Below are 20,653 nucleotides of genomic sequence, written 5' to 3'. Positions count from 1 at the left end.
TCTGGCCACTGAGATGTGGACAAGTGTAGGCCACTGAGATGTGGACAAGTGTAGGCCAGTCTTGATTTAAATAGGTGCTTATTTATAAGGTTTTTAATTAAATACTGTTCAAAGTCTGATAAACAGTGGTTGAGAGATCAGCAATTTTTCTAATAATTGGATCCAAAACTAGGCTTGTTCAGCTGGTTATGAATCAAGTAGGTGCAGTTAAGTCCTTCAGTTTGGGACTTGATCAGCTGAGTCAATTTGGTTCTTGGACTTAGTTATCTTTCAACTACTATATTGTTATGTCTATGATATTACTTGGTATTTCCTGATGGGTTTTGGTCACTGGTAGAATATATGCAAGATCCCAACCTTGGGTGGTACTGACCGAAATATCTTTCTTGGTGTTGGCCATCCACAGATTGGTTGTTCTGCATGTTAGTTGGATTAATTGGACCATAAACCTTTTGTTTTTGGAAAGACCTTTCTACTTCTTCCTACCTTTCACTATATGGGACTAGTTTACCAATGTAGTAAGTAGTTGTCAACCTGATCTTTTTTCCATCGGCATACTCAAAGTTATGATATTTATAAAACCTTTCAGAAGTACAACCTGATCAACTCTCTTGACACATCTTGTTGGTTCAAGCGGTTACATGGAGCCAGCATTCACCAGAAGTACTTCTCAGTGGATCTTTTGATAAATCAGTTATTATGGTAATGGATCACTTTTTCTTTTATGCTTCATGCCAGACCATCATATGCATGGCAATATATCTTATATCTCAATGCAACTTGGTAGCAGCATAAACCACATGTGCTTGTGTTTCACCTGGTCTTAGCTGTCATTCTGTGTTTTTAGGCCATTGATGAGTTTTGCTGTCAACCCCTAAAGGCACTGTGATGATCTACCATATCCAAATGGTTCATGTGTTCCTACTAAAATTTGACCAAGACTGCTATACGTTGATCTTTGCTGAGATTGGTGTGGTAGTTTTTTTTTTGCTTGGATACCAGAGAAAGCCATGACATATTTGCAAGTACATTTTGTAGAGAAACCATATGTTTTTGTTTCCATTTTATGTTTTGGTGACATGCTCATTTTACCAATTTGCCCATTCATTGCATAGAACTTCACTTTCTTAGTGCAAAAGTAAAATTCTGAAAATAATACAGATTGATTTTGTTGCATCTATGAGGCATCAGCGATTTTATGCATAAAATGCTGTCTCAATATGTTTTCCATGGTAACAATAGTCCTCTTGATGAATCATTCTCATTAATGGTGAATTTGGATTAGAAAATAAAAACATTCTCTTGATATGATAATTTGTCTACAAGGCTTCAGAAATCATGTGTGCAATATGCTTTTTCAGTGCCTTTCAGGCTATCTTTTGGTTCTCTAAATGAGTCATCTCCTTAGACATCAGTTTGTGTTTGAAAATAGGAGGCAATCTGTGTATATGATGGTGGTCTAAAATTTTATTATGCTTTTGTTAAGAATTGCTTATGTTAAATACGTGTAAATGATAGCTCCCTGCAAATTAACATGCTGACATTCTACCAGAGAAATTATTTGAGAAAAATTATAACAATATTGTGTTATGTTAACTAGCGGTCTAAACTATCCTGCCAAAAAGTAAATGGTCGAAACTGTCTCTCTCAATGCTGCATGATATTGCTCTAAACTAATCTTTTGTAATTTTCCAGGAAGTGCGGATGGATATGAGGTCTAGTGAGCATGCTAGTAACAAGTGGTCTGTAACAGCTGATGTTGAGAGCTTGGCATGGGACCCACATAATGAACACTCGTTTGTGGAGTTTCTGTGGATGGTTTATCATATTATTGCTTTAGCCTATGGAAGTTTACCGTAGGATGGGTACAAGTTTTGTTATAACTTGGTAAGGGAGATGTGGGGCACTCTGAAACAACAGTCCCACCTATTGGTCTAGGTTCTTATATGAAAAGAATGAGTGGCATTACCAAAATCCCATCAGCACTACTGTCTGTTACTCTGTTTTGCTGTGTCTCAGTGATCCATATGTGATAGAAACATTTTGTGGTTTGTGTTCAAGTTGCACCAATGGAAGATAACTGGTGAGAAACTCCTTGCAACGATCATGTCTAGTGAATAGAGTAATGAGGCGTTCAGAAGGATGAATATTTAATGTCTAAATCGTTTGCTTGTTTTCTTCTTCATCTGGAGTCTAACATGGTTAATGTGCTTCAGGTCAGTCTCGAGAATGGTACAGTCCAAGGTTTTGATATCCGGGCGACTGCATCTGATTCAAGTTCTGGCCCATTTCACCCTTCATGCACATGATAAAGCTGTTTCTTCAATCTCTTATAATCCATCAGCTCCTAATGTATGTTCTTATATTCATCCTTCTGTATGGTTGGTAGAGAGCAAAAGGAACTAAGGTTTGATAGTGGAATACTTATTACTCATTTTCTGCGCAGCTTCTTGCTACCGCTTCTATAGATAAAATGGTAGGAAGGGAAATCCTTATGCTTCCCCAGCTGATTGTGTGATATATTGCCAATTCTCACCTTTGCATATATTGCAGGCGAAACTCTGGGACATATAAGAGAACCGGCCTTCTTGTGTTGCATCTACAAATCCAAAAGCTGCAAGTCTTGCACAAAGTTTTATTTGTTTGGTACAACCAGTCAACTGCCTTCTATTCATATAGAATAAAGGAATTGAATTTATGCTTCTGAGGCTTTAAGGTCTGTATTTATATTAGCATGTACACATGCATTCCAATGGTGATTGGATTTGTTAAGTAGGGGTATGTTTTCAGCTGATCCAGAGAAAATCCAACAGCAAAAGCTGAAACAAGCCCGACATGTCTTTATGTTATATCATAGATTTGCTTTTGCATGTACCTATTTACGTGGTTGAGTGGAACTCTATATCTTGTATACAAATGTGTTATTTATTGACATGACACTAACATTCGGCACACTTGCATTGCAACTTGACTGATTTATGGATGGCTCCGATCGCATCACTTGCAGTATATATCTAATTGATACGAGCATTTGATGTAGAAACATGGTTGCCTGTTTTATCATCATTGTTTTATTTATGTAGATAGCAAGGGTCTTGATCTGTGCAAAATACCTCATAGGGTAAATTGTTGAAATTTGAGAGACTAAATATTGCACTTGCATTGAGACAGTCTTGCCCAAGAGAGGTTAAAGAAAAGATGGTTGCATTTTTAGGCTCTAGCATTAGTAAGAAAAAATGGGAGAAGACTGATGGAGAAGAGCACCGATAGAGTGCTGTTATCTTTGTATGTTGTTATAGATAAATGAGTGTTTTGGAGATTTTTGCAGTTTTCATGATACATAAAATGTATCCATGTGCATTTTGAATGTTGGTGGATGTGTGTGTACACAGATGCATTTTTGGGTGCGCACATGTCTACTTGCACATGCGTACCTGTGTGCATCTACACTCGCTTCCCCTGTTTAAAGCAACATTTTACTGTAACTGATTATCATCTCAATACAGTGGTTTTTAACCTCAGTATAATCTCAAACACTTCGTTAACAATGCACAGTTGCTTGTGTCCGACATTTGATCATGCAGTGCAATACGTCCTTGATTCTATTAATCGTTACCCACAAGAGGAAATTACAGCACAAGAACATCAGGATGCAACTAGAATTTCTCCTCTGATTGTTGTTGAGGTTCATTCTAATGTTCATGGCTTAGTTTGTAGTATGACCCTTGCTGTACTTCAATTTTATCAGGGAGCTATTTTCTCTATATCCTTTTCAGAGGACAGCCCGTTCTTGTTAGCCATTGGAGGTTCCAAGGGAAAATTGCAGGCAAGCATAAATCTCCCCAATCCATTTTAATGTAACCCCCATTCCTTAATTTTTACCCAAACTACTGTATTGTAATCTTGGCAGGTATGGGACACCTTAAGTGATCCAGGTGTTGTTCGTAGCTTCGGCAGGTCTAGATCCGGGGCCAGCAGCTGAGCGTTAACCCTTCTGCTTTGCACTGTTGCATCTATGTTGTGGATGGTGGACTTCGGGTTTGGAGAAATAAAACTATAGGGAAAATATGCAATTTTGACTGATGTTCTTGGAAATGGGTTTTGCAAATTTATTCCTATTCGTATCTTCAGTGATTCATTTGTTTCTGCTCTTTTGCTTCTTATCTAATCTTTTCTCCATTATTTTATTAATATATGGACTTCAATTCATTGCAACCTGTGCCGGCTGTATGTAGCTGCTGCTACCCTTTTTGTTCCATGAAAATACACAAATCGGAAGGCAGTGCTGGAGGTGTGGTATTTTTTGTCTCTTAATTTCTTCATGCAAGATCGATTAGGTGAACCAGAGAATATTTTCTTCTTGTTAAGTGCGTTTGTATTTTCTTCTGGTTAAGTGGGTTGGTTTCTGGCTTGTTGCCATGCCACCGGTGCTTGAATGGTTGGCGGTTGTTGCCATGCCACCGGTGCTTGAATGGTTGGCGGGCTTTTCAGCAAAACGTCACGTTGATGGTTTCGTCAATGCAGAAGCCTATTCTATTTCATGCTACAAGGTTTCCTCATGAATGATGTGTTCATTTCTCCATCCTTTTACGCCCGGTTCGTCCAACTTCTCCAGCAGTTAATCCGCTAGGTCTATTTTTGGCTTACACTTGAAATTAATTTCAAGCCTAGGTTTTGAGTACAAGCTTGGTTCATATAGCTTCAAATAGGGCTTAAACTGAGCTTTTCAGTGACCGAGCCCGAGTTAAGCTCGAGCTGTTCAGATTTTTTGCCCCACCTAAATCGTAATCAAATTAATTTCCACATTTCGATATTGTGGAAAGATCTTAATATTGTGCACCAATGGGTCTAAGATCCAGCAACATCTTGATATTGTGGCAAGATCTTAATATTGTGGACCCATGGATCTAAGATCCAGCAACTACACACACACACACACACACACACACACACACATATATATACATTTACATATATACACATATATACATATATATATATATATATATATATATATATATATATATATATATATATATATATATATATATATATATATATATATATATATGCATGCATGTACCTTCAAGTCTAACCGGGTTTATTATTGGCTTGACTAAAATTTCAAGCCTGGATTGGTGGTTCAAGTTTTAGCTTAAGATCAAGCTTAAACCAACAGCTATTTAGATTTTTTGCCATCCCTAATTGCTGGTAAATTACACCACCAAAACAAACAAAAACCTGGACAATATGGCGGAAGAAAAATACTGACATCAACATACCAAGAAGCTTGCAGTGGCATTTTCGATGTCATCAGAAGACCTAAAGACTCAACCCTGTCAAGAAGTTGACATCTCACGAGGATTGCTCATCTACAAGAGGAAGATAAGCAAAGACCCAATCATCAACAGAGTTAGTGTTCTTTCAGCATCTACTTGTGAATGGAGAGACTGGATTATTCTCTCCAAAGAGATTTTGCGGACTTAAAAAGCCAAATGCAAGAATGGAAGATTTCAATTGCCAAGTAACATATTGTAAACTATTTATATCATCAGATGGCAGCAAGTGAATGGTTTTGAAGTTTACAGTTCTGTCAAACTCAAATATTTGCTACCTCTCCAACGTTGATAAATACATTCCTTGCAAAGAGGAACAAGATGGTGGTAGTTTATCTACAGCTGAATTCAGGTACTTGGTCAGTTCTTCTATTGGATGCGTCATCATATACAATTCTTCAGCATGATTTCTGGTTGACCAATCCTCAATTTGCCTGCTTGTAGATGTAAGAAAAAGGACAATATCAGAAACATAACAACATATGGAAGGACCAGGAAATATAATAAATAGATAATTTTCATCCTTTTCTAGCAAACAGAACTTTGTACAAGACTTTCTGCAATGACCATGTTATGGGTGATATAGTTTCTGGATGTCTAGAATAAGACACTGCTAAAACTAAAAGCCCTTACATGCAGCTATTTTTCGTTAAGCAATCTAAATCCTTTCACCATTCCTGCTGAATTCGAGCCCTATCATTGCCTATATCTATTTCATTATGCAACTTAGATATGGAATAGCTCCCCAGCCTCCCCCCCTCTCTCCCACCCTCGCACAGTGATACATAAGGAAACAATAGAATTGGTCCAATTAGGGAAGTAATGCAGGAAGACTGTTCGGTAAAGTCAAACTGAGGTGGATCCATTTCATCAAAATCCAAATTAGAAATTATATTTTTCTAGGAATCTTCTCTATAATATAATTGCAACACAAAAGTCCTCTATGCAGCCATCTTTGGCACTGAGTATGCACAACGAGATGGTCCGTATCAGAAATTGGTCATTGAAAAAGAAAACAGAAATGAAATAGGTTATCGCCCTAAAATAGTCATCCTCCAGCTATGCTCCTGAACATTGTGAGAGACAAAGTTGCTATTACAGTGTCTGCTTTGCAAGATGAGCAATACAAAAAAGAGGCATCTTGTTCACCAAGAAATTACCAGTTATAATCAGTACATACTGTTAATGTAAATTTCATGATCACCACCATCATACTCTCTCTCTCTCTCTCTCTCACACACACACACAATATTATAATTGGCAGGAGCTCTGGCTTAGAATTACCTGCGATGAACACTTGGAGACCACCTCTCAAGGTCCTAATCCAGAAACTCCTCCCAAATGGATGGGTGCAACTAGGGTATAGGCTAATTTGCAATTTCATCTGGAATCATAAAAAGGACTCAACATTGTTTATTTAATTGATTCAAGGATAATCTATGCCATAGTTTTCGGTGATGGATGAATAAATACAACCTTCCATGTTCTTGATTCAATCTAATAAGTTAGACAGCAAGCACAAAGCAGGGAAAAAGTAAGAAGAAAAACATAATACCTTGAACTGACTTCTGATGCAGTACTACATTCTGAAAACAACACCTTGACAACAGGTTGCAGATCTGATGCATGAAATGGTCCCTTTTTAACATTTTCAGAACAGCAGCTAGAAGAGCACCAGGCCTTTGAACTTAAAAGGACCAATTGCAGCATTGGATATTTAGTTCTCATATCCTTGACAACTGTTCGGAATGAAAGTTCATCTTCTGCACTTTCAAGCAGCAGATGCACAAAGACTCTTTGCAACGTGTGTTTCCTGTAGTTTGTCAATAAGATAATATTTTCAGTGTCAAACAAGTTTTCAGATGTCTATAAGAATAAGGAACCAAATGAGAAGTCAACAATATTTCATTGTTCTCAAGTTTTCATAATAAGACAAAGAACAAGCTGGCCTATTGCAGTTACACTACAGAATTTCTTTGATCATACTTTTATTGGATGACTTCCGTTGCATTCAAGAATTAGAATCACCTTATATGCTTGAGTTATATTGACCACTAACAGTCACATATTTGATCTTAATTTTAGCACCCAATAGGAAGAATTAAGATACAGAAAGATGGTTATAAACATTTCAGCATAGTATCGAAAAATAAATAATAGCTGACATGAATCATATGCATATATCCAGTTATATATAAGCAAATATTGCATGTTTGCATTCATGCACTTTAGCATCAATTGTTAGAACTTTTTAGATCAATACTACAACTTTATTAATAGGGTTTTAAAGGCTCCAAATAGGACATCTTTCTCTGAAAATATCGTACATGTCCATCATCTTCTGTCCCCTTTTCACTTTACTCCCAAGAATCCATCATCTTGCTTGGCCTTGATTGCTGGACAAGTGCTTGCTGGAAAGCACCATCAAGCTGCACCTTTATACACTACATAGCAAACCTTTCCTGAAGTAATTTATTACTTGCAGAATTTTTAAAAATTGTTGGATATCCAACATTACTGAATTTTTTCCCCATTCTTCATTCTTCTCTACCGCTTTCAAGCAGCAAGCCGAGAAACTTTCTGAAACCAGCATGATGTTCATATGTAGCATGAATGGGCATATAGATACCATCATGAGATTTTCCCACTCAACATCTATAACCTACGTACCTAGTTAAAACTTAATGATTCTTGTTCAAAGACAGACACTAGAATTTATATCTAAGATCTGATAGAAACTGACCTGAATATGTCATGAGGTCCACCAGCAGGAACACAAGTAGAAATATAACACTTAAATAGTCGAATTCCACCATCTGCGAGAACATTTTTGCTTTTAGAATAAGGATAAGACCCAAGAGGAGATAAGCAGTTCCTGCATGAGAATTCAATCCACTCCATATCATTCAAAAGGTTGGAGGTTCTAGTCATAAAACCCCCTCCAAGATGACTATTGTCTATCTGGGATTTCGTAGGTGCTATTGACACGCCAAGTGCAGATCTTCCATGATGAAAATTCAACAAAAAATTTGTTTTATCTTCACAACAATGGCAATGATCTTTGGATGTCCCCTCAACAAAAGCTGGAAGAGGGTTCCCATGAATATCTGAGCATTGCTTTAAGTTAAGCTTCAACAGATCCACATCTCTGGCACTATGAGTCTCATCCAAGCTAGGTTGAGCCAGATAAGTAGTTTCCTTGGAAAATGATGTAGGTGCCACAGCAGGCTGACAAGGAAAGCAATGGGCAAGACAAGACATTAGTACTATTTTTATATCCAGATGATTCTATTCCAAGATCAAAATCCACTCTTCCTACCTTGTGAGCAGCACAATGAGGAATGTCTTCACAGAGATTCCCACAGGTGCCTTCTTTCAATGCATCGGCTACACTATTTTCCATCAAATCTGATTTTTTCCACTCTGAGTTCTCCTCTGAGCACTGTTGAAATGTATAATCCTGAAGGTCATCCTTGCAGATGATAACTGAAGCAGCATCTACTAGACAGGTTCCCTCTGCACAATTATAAGAGTTGATGTATTGAGACACTAGTTTCTCACTTATACCTCCAAAAGAACAACAGCATGCCCCAAACCAATTGTCAGCGACCTCTCGCCAATTCACTGATGGCATTTCCACAAAGCATCTGATAAAAAAAAAAATGAAAATTCACATAAGTGTTTGATTTAATTATGCAACTAAAAGAGCAAGTTATGATGGCAAATGGTTACATAGCATGTTACACTGCAACAGTTGCAAAACTGTCAACTTCTACCTGAGAGGTTGCCTGGTCAGCTTTGTCAAGCATGCTTTGCAAAAGAAATGTACACCTTCGGCAGAAAGTTTCCCTATATCTGAATCACATTATTCAAGGACATAGAGACAAAGAATATGAGAAAGCAAAATTTGAAAGTATTTAATCAAAATCATAATATATCTACCCTTTGTCCACCGAAGTCAAACTATCCAGAGCATATAACAACCAAGGATCTCATCCAAACAAGCTAGTCGGAAGGTGTTATTTGTGTTCCTTGACTCTATATAAGCATCCAAAATCTATCCAGTATATAATCAATATGAACTAAATACATGTTGGTACAAGTCCTCACATACTCTCTCAATTTAAGCCCTAACATTCTTGTTGGACTAAGGGTTCAAATCTATTTAAATCTAATCACAAGTACTACAAATGCAATCATAAATACCATGATCAACTTGTGGTCAATCCAAACAGGCTCGTGCTACAGTGTCCTCTAGTTCAATGGGCCATGGACCAGATCCACTCTGATGCCATTTATAACCATTCAAGATCTATCCCAAATAGGCTGTCTGAAAGATGTTATTTGGGTTCCTTGGCTACCTTAATTGATGTGGCACCAAATACACACAACATACAAGTCCTCACAAAGCACAACCTAAAAACCTCCATTAATCAATAGAGCAGTTTCTGTTGTTTGAAGAACTAACATTGTATTCATTGATATTTGAAGAAACAAAACAACAAACAGATGGGAAAAATGTTAAAAAAAGAAAAAAGATGGAGGCCAAGCTCATTGGACATGACTAAACATCAGTATTCCACTTCCTCCTTCCTGTCCCCCCGTGTTTTTTTTCTTTTTCTTCTAATAATGTGATAACAAAATGCTGGACAAACCAAGATCTTACTTTAACATTCCTTCTCTGTTACGAATTAGTACATCCTACAGCCAATTACAACTGATTCCAAATCAAAATTTTATGCATCCCACATCAAAGAACGAAACTTCTGTCAATATATAGAATTCAAAATGAGATTTTTAATCAATGTGCCGCAACCATTCAAAGTAGAAGAGAGAACTTTAAACTTGCTCTAACTCACCAGAATCCAGAGAAAGTGGAAGCAACCGATCCGGAGACCGGTCCCCCACCTCCTCCCCCGCCGAATCAATAACCCCACGGCAATTCGCCACGACCGGATGGTCCACGGGAAGGACCAAGACCAGCTTGATCGCAATATGGTCGCTCTTGGCCGTGCAATCTACGGGGCATCCGGGATCGATCAAAACCCTAGGAACCGGAACCCTGAGAGAAACATCTCGATTCCCCTCCTCCTCGTCGGTCCAGGAGACGAGGAGAACGGACTCGTCGAAGCGGAGGGAGGCTCTGAGCGTCGAGCATCGGGCGGAGGGATCGAAGCCCGCGCGGAAGAGATAGAGGCGGAGGGTCGGGATGTGGGCTAGGGCTTCCCAGGTGAACCGCCACGGCCTAGGGTTTCCAGAAGCAACGGAAGCCATTCTTCCTCCCGAGCTCGAAACGAGTATGTAAGCTCACTCCGGGCTTACCTCTAATACAAAGATTATGACAGGTGTTTTCTGTAATAATTCACCATTCGCAAATGACATGACGAATATAATCCCCTCCGCATTATTTTTGTCACGAATCGAGTTGGTTGCGAACCTATTTCAACTGCAAAGACTTAAAAATTACACCATGTTCCCGACTACTTTGAACTAATTTCGACAAGTACATTGCCGGCTTATCCCATGAGCCACCGTCAAAGATTGCATTGGTAGTTGATAATTTATTCAGATTATTAATAATTTAATATAATAATTTAAATTACTATATTTGATATATTTTTTGGATGATAATTTAGTTTACTTTAAAAGGGATGGCTATCTAAATTATCATTTTTTTGACAATGTTGCAATAAAAATTTTGGATAAAATTATCCTTCAAAAAAAATCAAACAAAACCTATTGCCTAACCCTCTCCCACCCCCTTCATGTACACCCTCGGCCCATGACTCTTCCATCTCCCTTTGCTTGCCTGTGGCTCTTCTACCTTTTCCCCCACCACCCCCCATGACTCCACACCCATCTCCACCACCCCAATAGCTCTACACGAGCCCACCCCCTCCCCATCTCTTAGTGCTCGCGGTTCCTTACATCCCTCGATTCGTCATTTCTTGCGCCACTACCACATCCATATCATTCTTGTTACTTCTCACCAGAGAAAAAGAAGAGCAATAGGATAAAATTATTGAGGATATTTTGAAAATTTGATTTCACATTATCGATAATTTGATTGTCATACCGAACATGTTAATCAAGATTTTCAGTAATTTTACTGCAACGTTATCTGTGTGTACCAAATATAGTAATCAACATTATTGGCAATCTAATGACGGTAATCTATCTTGAAGGCGATCCACATTACCTTCCAAGATTGCCTGGTGATGCACCAAATGCAACCTAAAACTTTTCTCCGATTCTTAAACTGATGCCTTGAGTAGACCTGCTTATCGGGTGGGCCGAGCCGGGCTTAGTCCAAAGGATAATAATAACTTTTCAGGCCCAAGCCCAGTCTTGTCCTATCTTCGGGCCTCCTTCCTAGGCTTGAGTCTGCTCTATTTCGAACTTCGGGCTTCCGAGTCGGATCATGAGCCTCAGAGTTTTTTTTTTCTTTTCAACTAAAGGAGAAGGCTGCTTTGATCTCGGGCCTTAGGGGTTTTCTTTTCTTTAGTCGAAGAAGAAGCTCGAGAGAAGGGGATACAGGAAGGTGGTGGTGGGAGGTGATAGGGTGGCGACGGAAAGGAGGCAGCAGGTGTTAGTAGTTTTTTTAAAATTAAATTTTATATTTATCTATATTGGGGGTAGTAGGTCATGTTAGTTAGTCAATTTTTATTTTAGAGATTGGTTATAATAAATATTATTCTCTCCTGACAGAGAGATCTGAAATAGAGAGTAGAAGTAATATTCCTCTTCCTCTCTTTCTCTCTTTTCTCTCATTATCTCCTCTCGCAAATCTTTTTTTGCCCGTATCAAAGCACAAAGATCCGATGGTGATTTTCAGATCCGATTGAAGCAAAGATTGTGGAAGCAGAAGAAGAAAAAAGAGAATATCCCAAATGTTGGGAAATGTGTCCCAAAAAGTCAATCGTCAAGCTGTTGACGGTTGAGCAACCAAGTATTGTAATTGATTTGTTAATAAATAAAATATATTTGGTATTTTCATCATAAGCTTTCATTTTCTAATGAACTCCGTTGTTATGATGAAGTCCTTAGGACTATTTAAGTTTGATAAAGAGAGGATTTATCGATTAGTCCTTAAAACTGTTCACGACCAAATGATAGGCTGTTAATAAGGACGACAGCTTCTATCGAGCATAGGTCGCTGTAGGCCATATGGGTTGGTTGTTCTCTTAACCAAGGAGTGTGGAGACACTGGTATGGCATACAGGTGAGATGTAAGGGTACATCATCATTGAATGTGACCAACTCCAGAGTATTCTACTGTCGAGAATATCTCTGATGGGATATAGGTATAAGTGTCCCTTAGACCTAAGATCGCCTCAGTGACTTGCAAGCAACTCACTGTACTTTGGTACTGGACTAACTGAATTTCTAATTCAGAGACGGAAGGTTTATGGGCACAGTCAAGTACTTGCGAAGTCAGAGTGTGATCGAGATGGGATTGACCACTCCAAGAGTTGGAGAAGAATGAGTCGCTGTATTTCAATTTAGCAAAATCTTGGCCAGGATAATCCATCAGATGGATTTGATATTTTGAAATACAATGTGGACAACCTGATCAGAGTTGACAGTTGAGCTCTGGGGTGTCCTATGATCATTTTGGTCAAGGAGATGAATTATATGAAAACTATATCCGCATGGGTTCTAAGGATGTTGTTCTACACATTCGACCTATCCGGTCGTCGGGTACCATTGCTAGATGGTCACTTCGATTGGTATAGGAATTTGTTTCTATGCTACCGACTTAGGTTCGGACCTATGAGGTCACACACATTAGAGTTTATGATCCGATCAGATGGTTGATCAACGATTAAGAATCGTTCTAGGGTTAAATGATCAATACGATTGACATTTAACCCAGTGCAAGTGTTGCAGGAGGATCGATTAGCAATTCGATTGCTAATTGGCTTAATTTGATTAAGCCAATGGGCTGAAATTAAGTCTAATTAAATATAATTTAATTAAATTTATTTTGAGCTTAATTGGATCAAGTCCAATTGGTTTATTGGATAAGCCAAGTGCAAGGAAAAACTAGTCCTAGTTCAACTAGGACTTAGGTCAATCTAATTTTTAATTTGATTAGAAAATTAAATCAGATTTAAATCTAATTTAATCTGATTAAATTAGGTTCTTAATTGGGTTAATACCTATTTTAATTGGGTTGATCTAATTTTGATTTGATTTGGTTTGGAAAACCAAATTAAAACAAGTCATAAGACAGAATCCTAGTAAGACTAGGATTCCACCTTGCGCCACATAAACCTTCTCCACGCCCTCTCTCTTATTCAACGCCAATCTCCACTTATTTTGTGTGACAAAAGCCCTCTCTCAGATCTCTCCCACGTTCACAAAAGGTCTCCTCTCTTCTTTCTTACATGGAAGGTGGTTTGGATCAAATCTAAAAGGAATAAGTTTGGATTTCGAATTCTATGAGATAGAGTTTTAGAAATCCAAAACTCTTTCAATTTTGCACCGAATTTATCCAAATTTTTTTTGAAATTTTTGTGGATTTTAGGGTATACATTGTGCATCCTTTTCTGTTGATCCATACATGAAAATATGAAAGAGGTGCTCAAGAGTTGGGTGTCCCTTAACTTGCCATGTTTGGATAAGCCTTGACTAGGTATTTGACCTAGACAAGGACTCTATCATATCTCTCTATATAAGATGAGTTTCTTCATGAAATTTTAGGATAAATTAGAGATTTAAGAGACCTTTGTGCCATCCAAAAATTAGAGAGAAATACCTTTAGGTCGTGGAGATATAAAAGACGCAAGTTTGGGTGTCTAGAGAGAAAAATGTGAAGAAGAAGAGGGTCTTCTTCTTGGGTTTTTGTTTTCATATCTTTCCTCCCTCCATCTTGAGTTTCCTGAGAGTGTCTCAGATCTGAAACTCCTCCTTCTACTTTTCATCTTTGGAAGAGTCCAAATCAAGAAGAAGGAGGCACCTGATCAACCATCAAAGAAGGATCAGCGCAGTACTAGCATACTGTGCTGATTTTCTGAAGCAGGACTTCTGATCGAGATTCGTGGGCTCGTGTGGACGACTCCTAGAGGTCAGATGCGTGTGCGGCTTGCAACATCATCCTCAAGCCCAGATCAACAAGGTTAGAACATCTAACTTGCAAGGTAATAGATCTGATCTATTGTTTAATACATACATTAGATGTAGTATAGAAACATGTTGATATGATCAACATGTAGTTCATGCTATATTTATATATTTTAATTTTTGATTTAATGCCATGTAATAATCATGTAATAGGATCTTAGATCTAGGGATTTTCTGATCTTAGAAAATAAATTTTGATTTATTTTAGTCTTCCGCTGTATGATCTTGAAAAAGTTTCAAGATCTAACCCTCTTTTTCAAGATCTAACCCTGAAACCCTAGATCTGGTTCCTTCACCAAATAGCATCAGGATCGAATAGTGGCACAATCCAATCATAGATTCCACGATTCACAGGTAAGAACTATGATCACTAGAGGATTCAAATGAAGGTTTTATTCAAATTTCAAGAGATTTGGGATGTAGTAGAGAAGGAATTTGAAGAGCCCATAGAAAAAGAAGAAGCCATTGTTGGTGCAGCAAAGAAGGCAAATCTAAAAGATAAGAGAAAGAGAGATCAGAAGGCACTTATTTTCATCCATCAGGCAGTTGAGGAAAGTATGTTTAAGAAGATTGTAGCAGCAGAGGCCTCCCATGAGAAATGGTTAATCCTTAAAAAATATATCAAGGAGTAACCAAAGTGAAGAAGGTCAGCTTACAGGCATTGCAGGCAAAGTTTGAGAACTTGAAGATGAATTCGATAGAAAATATCTCAAATTATTTTTCTTGGAACTTGGCCATAGTGAATCAAATGAAATCCAATGAAGAAGAGATGTCAGAATTGAAGGTGATTGAAAAGATCCTTCGATCTCTGACCCTGAAGTTTGAGCATGTGGTGTGTTCTATTGAAGAAGCAAAAGATCTAGATGATCTGACAGTTGATGAGTTGATGGGGTCTTTGATGGTCCACGAGCAAAGGATCAACAAAAACACCCCTATCGAGCAAGCTTTGTGTTCAAAGGCACAGACTGATGATGGTTATGGTAGAGGCAGAGGTCGTGGCAAAGACAAAAATAGTGGTAGAGGTAGAGGTGGCAGAGGTTTCAACAGAGGAAGAGATATAGACGATAATACCACATAAGGAGAAAATCAGAATCATGATGATTTTGGTGGACATGGTCGAGGTGGAGGCTAATTTCATGGTTGTGGACATGGACATGGGCGATGGACTACAGATATGTCTCAAATTCAATGTTATACTTACAATAAATTTAATCATTATAGTTATGAATGTTATCAAAATCCTACTGCACTAAAACAAGCAAATTATGTTAAAAATGAGAAGCATGAAGTAACTAAGAATTTATTACTTGCTTGCAACACTGTACAAGATAAATCTAAAAATTTGTAATATCTTGATACCGGGGCTAGCAACCATATGACAGATAGCAAGTCTTTATTTTGTGAATTGAATGAGTCTTTTTCTTCAAAAATTATATTTGGTGATGATTTTAGTGTTGAGATCAAGGACACTGGAAAAATACTAATGCAGACTAAGGGAGGCAGCCTTGCTTTAATTGCTAATGTCTTTTATGTTCTCAAGTGTTAGATATATGCCTTAGAAGCCAATCAGGCCGACACATTTATTTTTTCTAGGACATAATTTTATACTTGATCTTATTATTTATTAATAAAATAGACAGTTTATTTTCATTCATATTGTGCATGTATCCATGAATCATCTAGAAAATTAGTAAGATGACGATACATATTCTCAAGAGTTGAGAATTTGAGGTATATGTTATTGGTGATTAATTTTTAAATTATTTTCGATCGATAGATCATCACGGAGATGGTGATTGATTTGAAAAGATTGATGCATGGATTGTTTTCTTTTGGATAGACGAGTCTCGAATCTACAGTATGGAGATATTAGAGCAAGAGTACAGATGGTTGTTAGAGAATAAAGGTATCGAGCGTGATCAATATGAGAAGTCACTTCGATATATACTCACTTATTAGTGACTTTTTTGATGTTGTAGTAGTGTGACTGATTCTTTAACCTACGGTACCTCGGCTATTCATAATAAAGTTGCTGTAGTTTGACTGTCCATACACTTAATCCCTAGCCATTTAGATCCTTGCGGTATAGATTCGCTGCAGTAAATTCGTTGTAGGAGTAGGATGTACATCTAGATGAGATTTATCGATCTTGATAGATAAGAAGTTCTATGTGATTTATGAGACTAAGTTCTAAAGACCATGGCTATGATAGTGTAAATAATGAAAAAAAAAATTATGAGATTTTACAGTATGAATTTGAGTTGAATAAATCTTAGATATGATAGATGATGGAGTCTGATGAGTTTTTTATAATCTCCATCTTATCAGAACTCACGATAAAAAAACTGTATCACAAGATAATTACACCCAAGAGGTTCATTTCTTTTATTCTGCTGGATTACCACTACATACTGTGAGACGTCATTGGTAGATGGTGAGACCAACGAGAATTATCTTAATGGTCAATAATTCTCATTGGTGAGTTAGAATTATTCAATCTATTAAAAAGAATTTCGATGATATTAATGATGGCAATCATAATATTTTTCACTATCAGACAGAATAGAATCTATACAATCATACACATAAGAAATCCTAATTGATTGAATAGTTGAATTATAATTTCGAACCATAGAAGGATTCAATTATCAATATGATTGATGATTGGACTGATTTGTAAAGGTTACATGAGAGGACTCGCTAACAGCTAATGAATTAAAGGACTTATTGTGAGGAATTATGTCCTAAAGCCAATTGGCTTATTGTAAATAATTAGATTTTATATATGAATTATTGATAAATGAATAAATATTATTTTAATTTTTTTATCACAACATGTACATCTTCATTATTAGAACTCTTATGTTATGATGAAGTTCTCAAAATTATATTATGATCAATAAAGGAGAATTTATCGAATAATTTTTAAGCATGTTCGTGACCAAATGATACATCATTAATAAGAAGATGATGTCTATCGAGCACAGATCATCGTGTGCCATATAGATTGGTTGTCTTTGTAATCAAGAAGTATGGTGACACTGATATGGCATACATGTGAGATGTAGGAGTACATCATCACTGAATAAGTGACTCATCTGTTGAGTGCTCTATTGTCAATAGCAGCTCGCGAAATGTATAAACATAAGTATCCCTCAGATCTGAGATCACCATAATGTTTTGCAAGTAACTCACTGTATTTTGATGCCAAACTACCTGTATTTTCAATGCAGTGATAGAAGACTACTGGATACAATCAAATACTTGTGAAGTCTGTGTATGGATCAAGATGGGATTGATCCCTCCGAATTATAGAAGTTAATACATCACTGTATTTTAATTTAGTACAATCTTGATCAAAGTAATCCATATGATGGAACTGAAAGATTGAAATACGATGTGGATGACTGTTTTAAGATTGATAGTTAAATCCTAGGTCAGCTTGAGCATTAGGATCAAAGGGATAAATTATGCGGTAACTATATGCCGAAGTTCTTGAATATTATTTTATAATTATTCGACCTATTTAGATGTTGGGTATCATTACTAGATGGTCACTTCGATTAGCATAGGAAGGAGTTCTTGTACTGACTTAGTGTTCGAACCTATGGAATCATGTACAAAAGTCAAACAATGTAGAAAAAAATTGATAGAATATTTGTATGATCAATTTAAAAATATGAGATTTAATTGAATATATAGATTAATTTAATTCAAAATTAAATTGTAGGTCATACAGAATTAAACATTGACTATATTCAGTTAGTACTGCGCATGAGGTGCGGGTTTGATTTCAGGGATGAATTAAATCAAATCAATGATCCAAGTAACTATGAGACATTCGATTTGAGTCCTAAGTACTTTAGATCAGATCTAATTTAATTAAACTTAATTTTTTTAAGACTTTATTAGGTTAATTTATCAAGTTGGACTTGAACAAGAATCCTAATTAGATTAGGATCACCAGTCTTTTCGAAATTAGTTCGAATCGGATTCGAATTGGATTCAAATTGATCCAAATTTGAATCAAATCAGATTTGATCCATTAGCTACTTTTTTAGCTAATCTCTCATTATGTGGGCTGGCCAAGTTAATTAGGAAGGGGCTAGAAATAGCCTCCTCCCCTTGGGCATGCACCATAATGAAGAGAGGTGCAAGTTGGCACCTCTCCTACTTTGATTGGGATTCCTTGTGCTTTAAGAAGTTTGGATTTGATTCAAATATGAAGAATATTTTTTCTAGTACTGTTGGGTATAAAATACCCACGGTCGAAGTCCTCAGTGGCATCGACTACAGGACAACTTCGCCCGGGCTCCTACGGGAGCCGGGCTCCTTCACCGAGAACTCCAACAACTTCAGCCGCAAGAAGACTCCGCCCGGGCTCGTACGGGAGCCGGGCTCCACCGCCGACATCGACTACAGGACAACTTCGCCCGGGCTCCTACGGGAGCCGGGCTCCTTCACCGAGAACTCCAACAACTTCAGCCGCAAGAAGACTCCGCCCGGACTCCTACGGGAGTCGGGCTCCTCCGCCGATAACTTCAGCAGCAAGCAAACTTCACCCGGACTCCCACAGGAGCCGGGCTCCGTCCTCAACGTCAACTGCTGGTAAGCCCCGCCCGGACTCCTACGGGAGCCGGACTTCACCTTTAACTTTGACTGCAGGAAAACTCCGCCCTGACTCCTGCGGGAGCCGAGCTTCGTCCTCGACTCCAACGGCTGTAAGGCAGACTGCGATCGAAATCCTACGGGAGCCGGACGGACTCCGACGGGAGCCGGACTTCGCCTTTAACCTTGATTGCGGGAAGACTTTGCTCGAACTCTGTGAGAGCCGGGCTCCGTCCTCGATTCCAACGACTGCAGACGGCCTTCGTCCGGACCTCTACGGTGGCCGGACTCTGACCACTGCCGAACTTCAACCGACAGATCAGCATTCCCAGGCCACAATCGCGGCCACGATTCTGCTACATTTCCTACGGCGGATTCTGCGCAGCCCCACCACTCCCTGACAGGCCGCAGTAATGATCGCAGCACTGCTCCCCTCCCTGTGGCGGATCCCGCGCGGCTCCATTACTACCTGACCAGCCATGATAAACGGCCACGATCTTGCTCCACCTCCTGCAACGGATACTGCACGATTCTCCCATCCACTGGCAAGTCACGACGACAAACGCCGCCCCACTTCGTGCGGCAGACTCCACGTGGCACGCCCCAGCGATAGCCACGGATCTGTTCCACTACGCTTCGCAGCAAACTCCGTCTGACCCTGGGCAGTCCACTGCCAGACGGTTACAAACGTCGCCATCAATCCGTTGCTTCCTCCGCCTATAAAAGGGAGACCCAGATACGTTATTCTATAAGCTCATTTCTTATCTCAAAACTCTGCTAAATTCTTCGTTCGAGCACTCCATTCTTGTTGAGGCAGAGAACTGACTTGAGCATCGGAGGGTCTTGCCGGAGCAACCCCACCTCCGGTTTAGACTTCTTTTGCAGGTCCCGGTGGCGACCGCGACTTCCCCGACTCCAGCTTCTCCGGCGCAAGCAGATTTTTGCACCAACAGGATTGGCGCTAGAGGAAGGGGGTGAACCTTCGCAGTACCCTTGTTCTTGAAGGAGTGTTCAACGGAGCCACCTCTGATCGTCTCTCCGACACCCACTCCTTGTTTTCCCCCGTGGGATCCACACTCGATGCCTCCGCGCAAGACATCCACACGACGGTCCATGGCCTCCGCGGCTAGGTCTCAGGCTCCGGCCTCCCCTCCTGTTTCTCAGCCTCCTCCTCCTCCTCCAGCGGCGACAGTCGGCGCAGAGCAATTTGACTTGCTGGCACAGCAGGTCAGAGGCCTCGTCGAAGCTGTACAAGCAATGCAGCAGCAGCAACCGCAGGCGTCGGCGCATCTGGAAGGGGCATCTCCGGAATGCCAGAACCCGACGGTGGGGCAGGCCACCTGGGCCAGCCGCCCCGTCCTTCCCGAGAAAACAAATTCGAGGGTAGAGAGCCCTCAATCGGATCACGACTCCACCCCTGGAAGATCCCTGCCCCCGTTCTGCCAAAGGACCCTCGAGACTCAAAGTCGAGAGGATTTCCTGGACCGGAGGCTCCAGGAGATGAACCGGCGGATTGAAGAACTCCGCCACGCACCCCCCGCTTGTGGTGAGGATATTTGCACTGACCCTCCCTTCTCCCAAAT

General features: G+C 39.2%; 1 protein-coding gene and 1 pseudogene across 4 annotated transcripts; one reads left to right on the top strand and one right to left on the bottom strand.

Annotated features, from left to right (window-relative positions):
* The window catches only part of LOC105056249 (uncharacterized WD repeat-containing protein C17D11.16-like), a 76,254-nt pseudogene extending 72,272 nt beyond the window's left edge, over positions 1-3,982 (top strand).
* A 1,535-nt stretch (positions 3,983-5,517) lies between these two features.
* On the bottom strand, positions 5,518-10,673 carry LOC105056234 (uncharacterized). 4 transcript variants are annotated; one of them, XR_002165901.3, is made up of 7 exons: positions 10,196-10,667; positions 9,113-9,191; positions 8,656-8,983; positions 8,080-8,564; positions 6,892-7,149; positions 6,621-6,720; positions 5,607-5,770 (listed from the first exon to the last, which is right to left on the bottom strand). XR_002165901.3 is itself a non-coding variant. In XM_073247849.1 (6 exons), exons 1-6 carry the CDS (start codon positions 10,608-10,610, stop codon positions 5,611-5,613), a joined length of 1,722 nt encoding a protein of 573 aa, XP_073103950.1. In that variant the 5' UTR covers positions 10,611-10,673; the 3' UTR covers positions 5,518-5,610. The 4 variants fall into 4 exon arrangements, 3 of the variants coding, with proteins under 3 accessions (XP_073103950.1, XP_019709892.1, XP_073103949.1); XM_073247849.1 differs by lacking the exon at positions 6,621-6,720 and having other exon boundaries at positions 5,518-5,773; positions 9,113-9,185; positions 10,196-10,673; XM_019854333.3 differs by lacking the exon at positions 6,621-6,720 and having other exon boundaries at positions 5,518-5,773; positions 10,196-10,669.
* Positions 10,674-20,653: the final 9,980 nt, after the last annotated feature.

The sequence above is a fragment of the Elaeis guineensis genome, chromosome 13 (genome assembly GCF_000442705.2).
Source record: "Elaeis guineensis isolate ETL-2024a chromosome 13, EG11, whole genome shotgun sequence".
Classification (NCBI taxonomy): domain Eukaryota; kingdom Viridiplantae; phylum Streptophyta; class Magnoliopsida; order Arecales; family Arecaceae; genus Elaeis; species Elaeis guineensis.
This window is presented reverse-complemented; position numbering and strand designations above follow the sequence as displayed.

Bases quoted from the DNA above. Each gene is read 5' to 3' on its own strand.
- LOC105056234 (XM_019854333.3), bottom strand. From the start codon at position 10,610: ATGGCTTCCGTTGCTTCTGGAAACCCTAGGCCGTGGCGGTTCACCTGG. The intron at 9,192-10,195 runs GTGAGTTAGAGC...AATGTGATTCAG, and splicing joins TCCACTTTCTCTGGATTCTG to ATATAGGGAAACTTTCTGCC. The intron at 7,150-8,079 runs GTCAGTTTCTAT...GACAAACTACAG, and splicing joins GGACCTCATGACATATTCAG to GAAACACACGTTGCAAAGAG.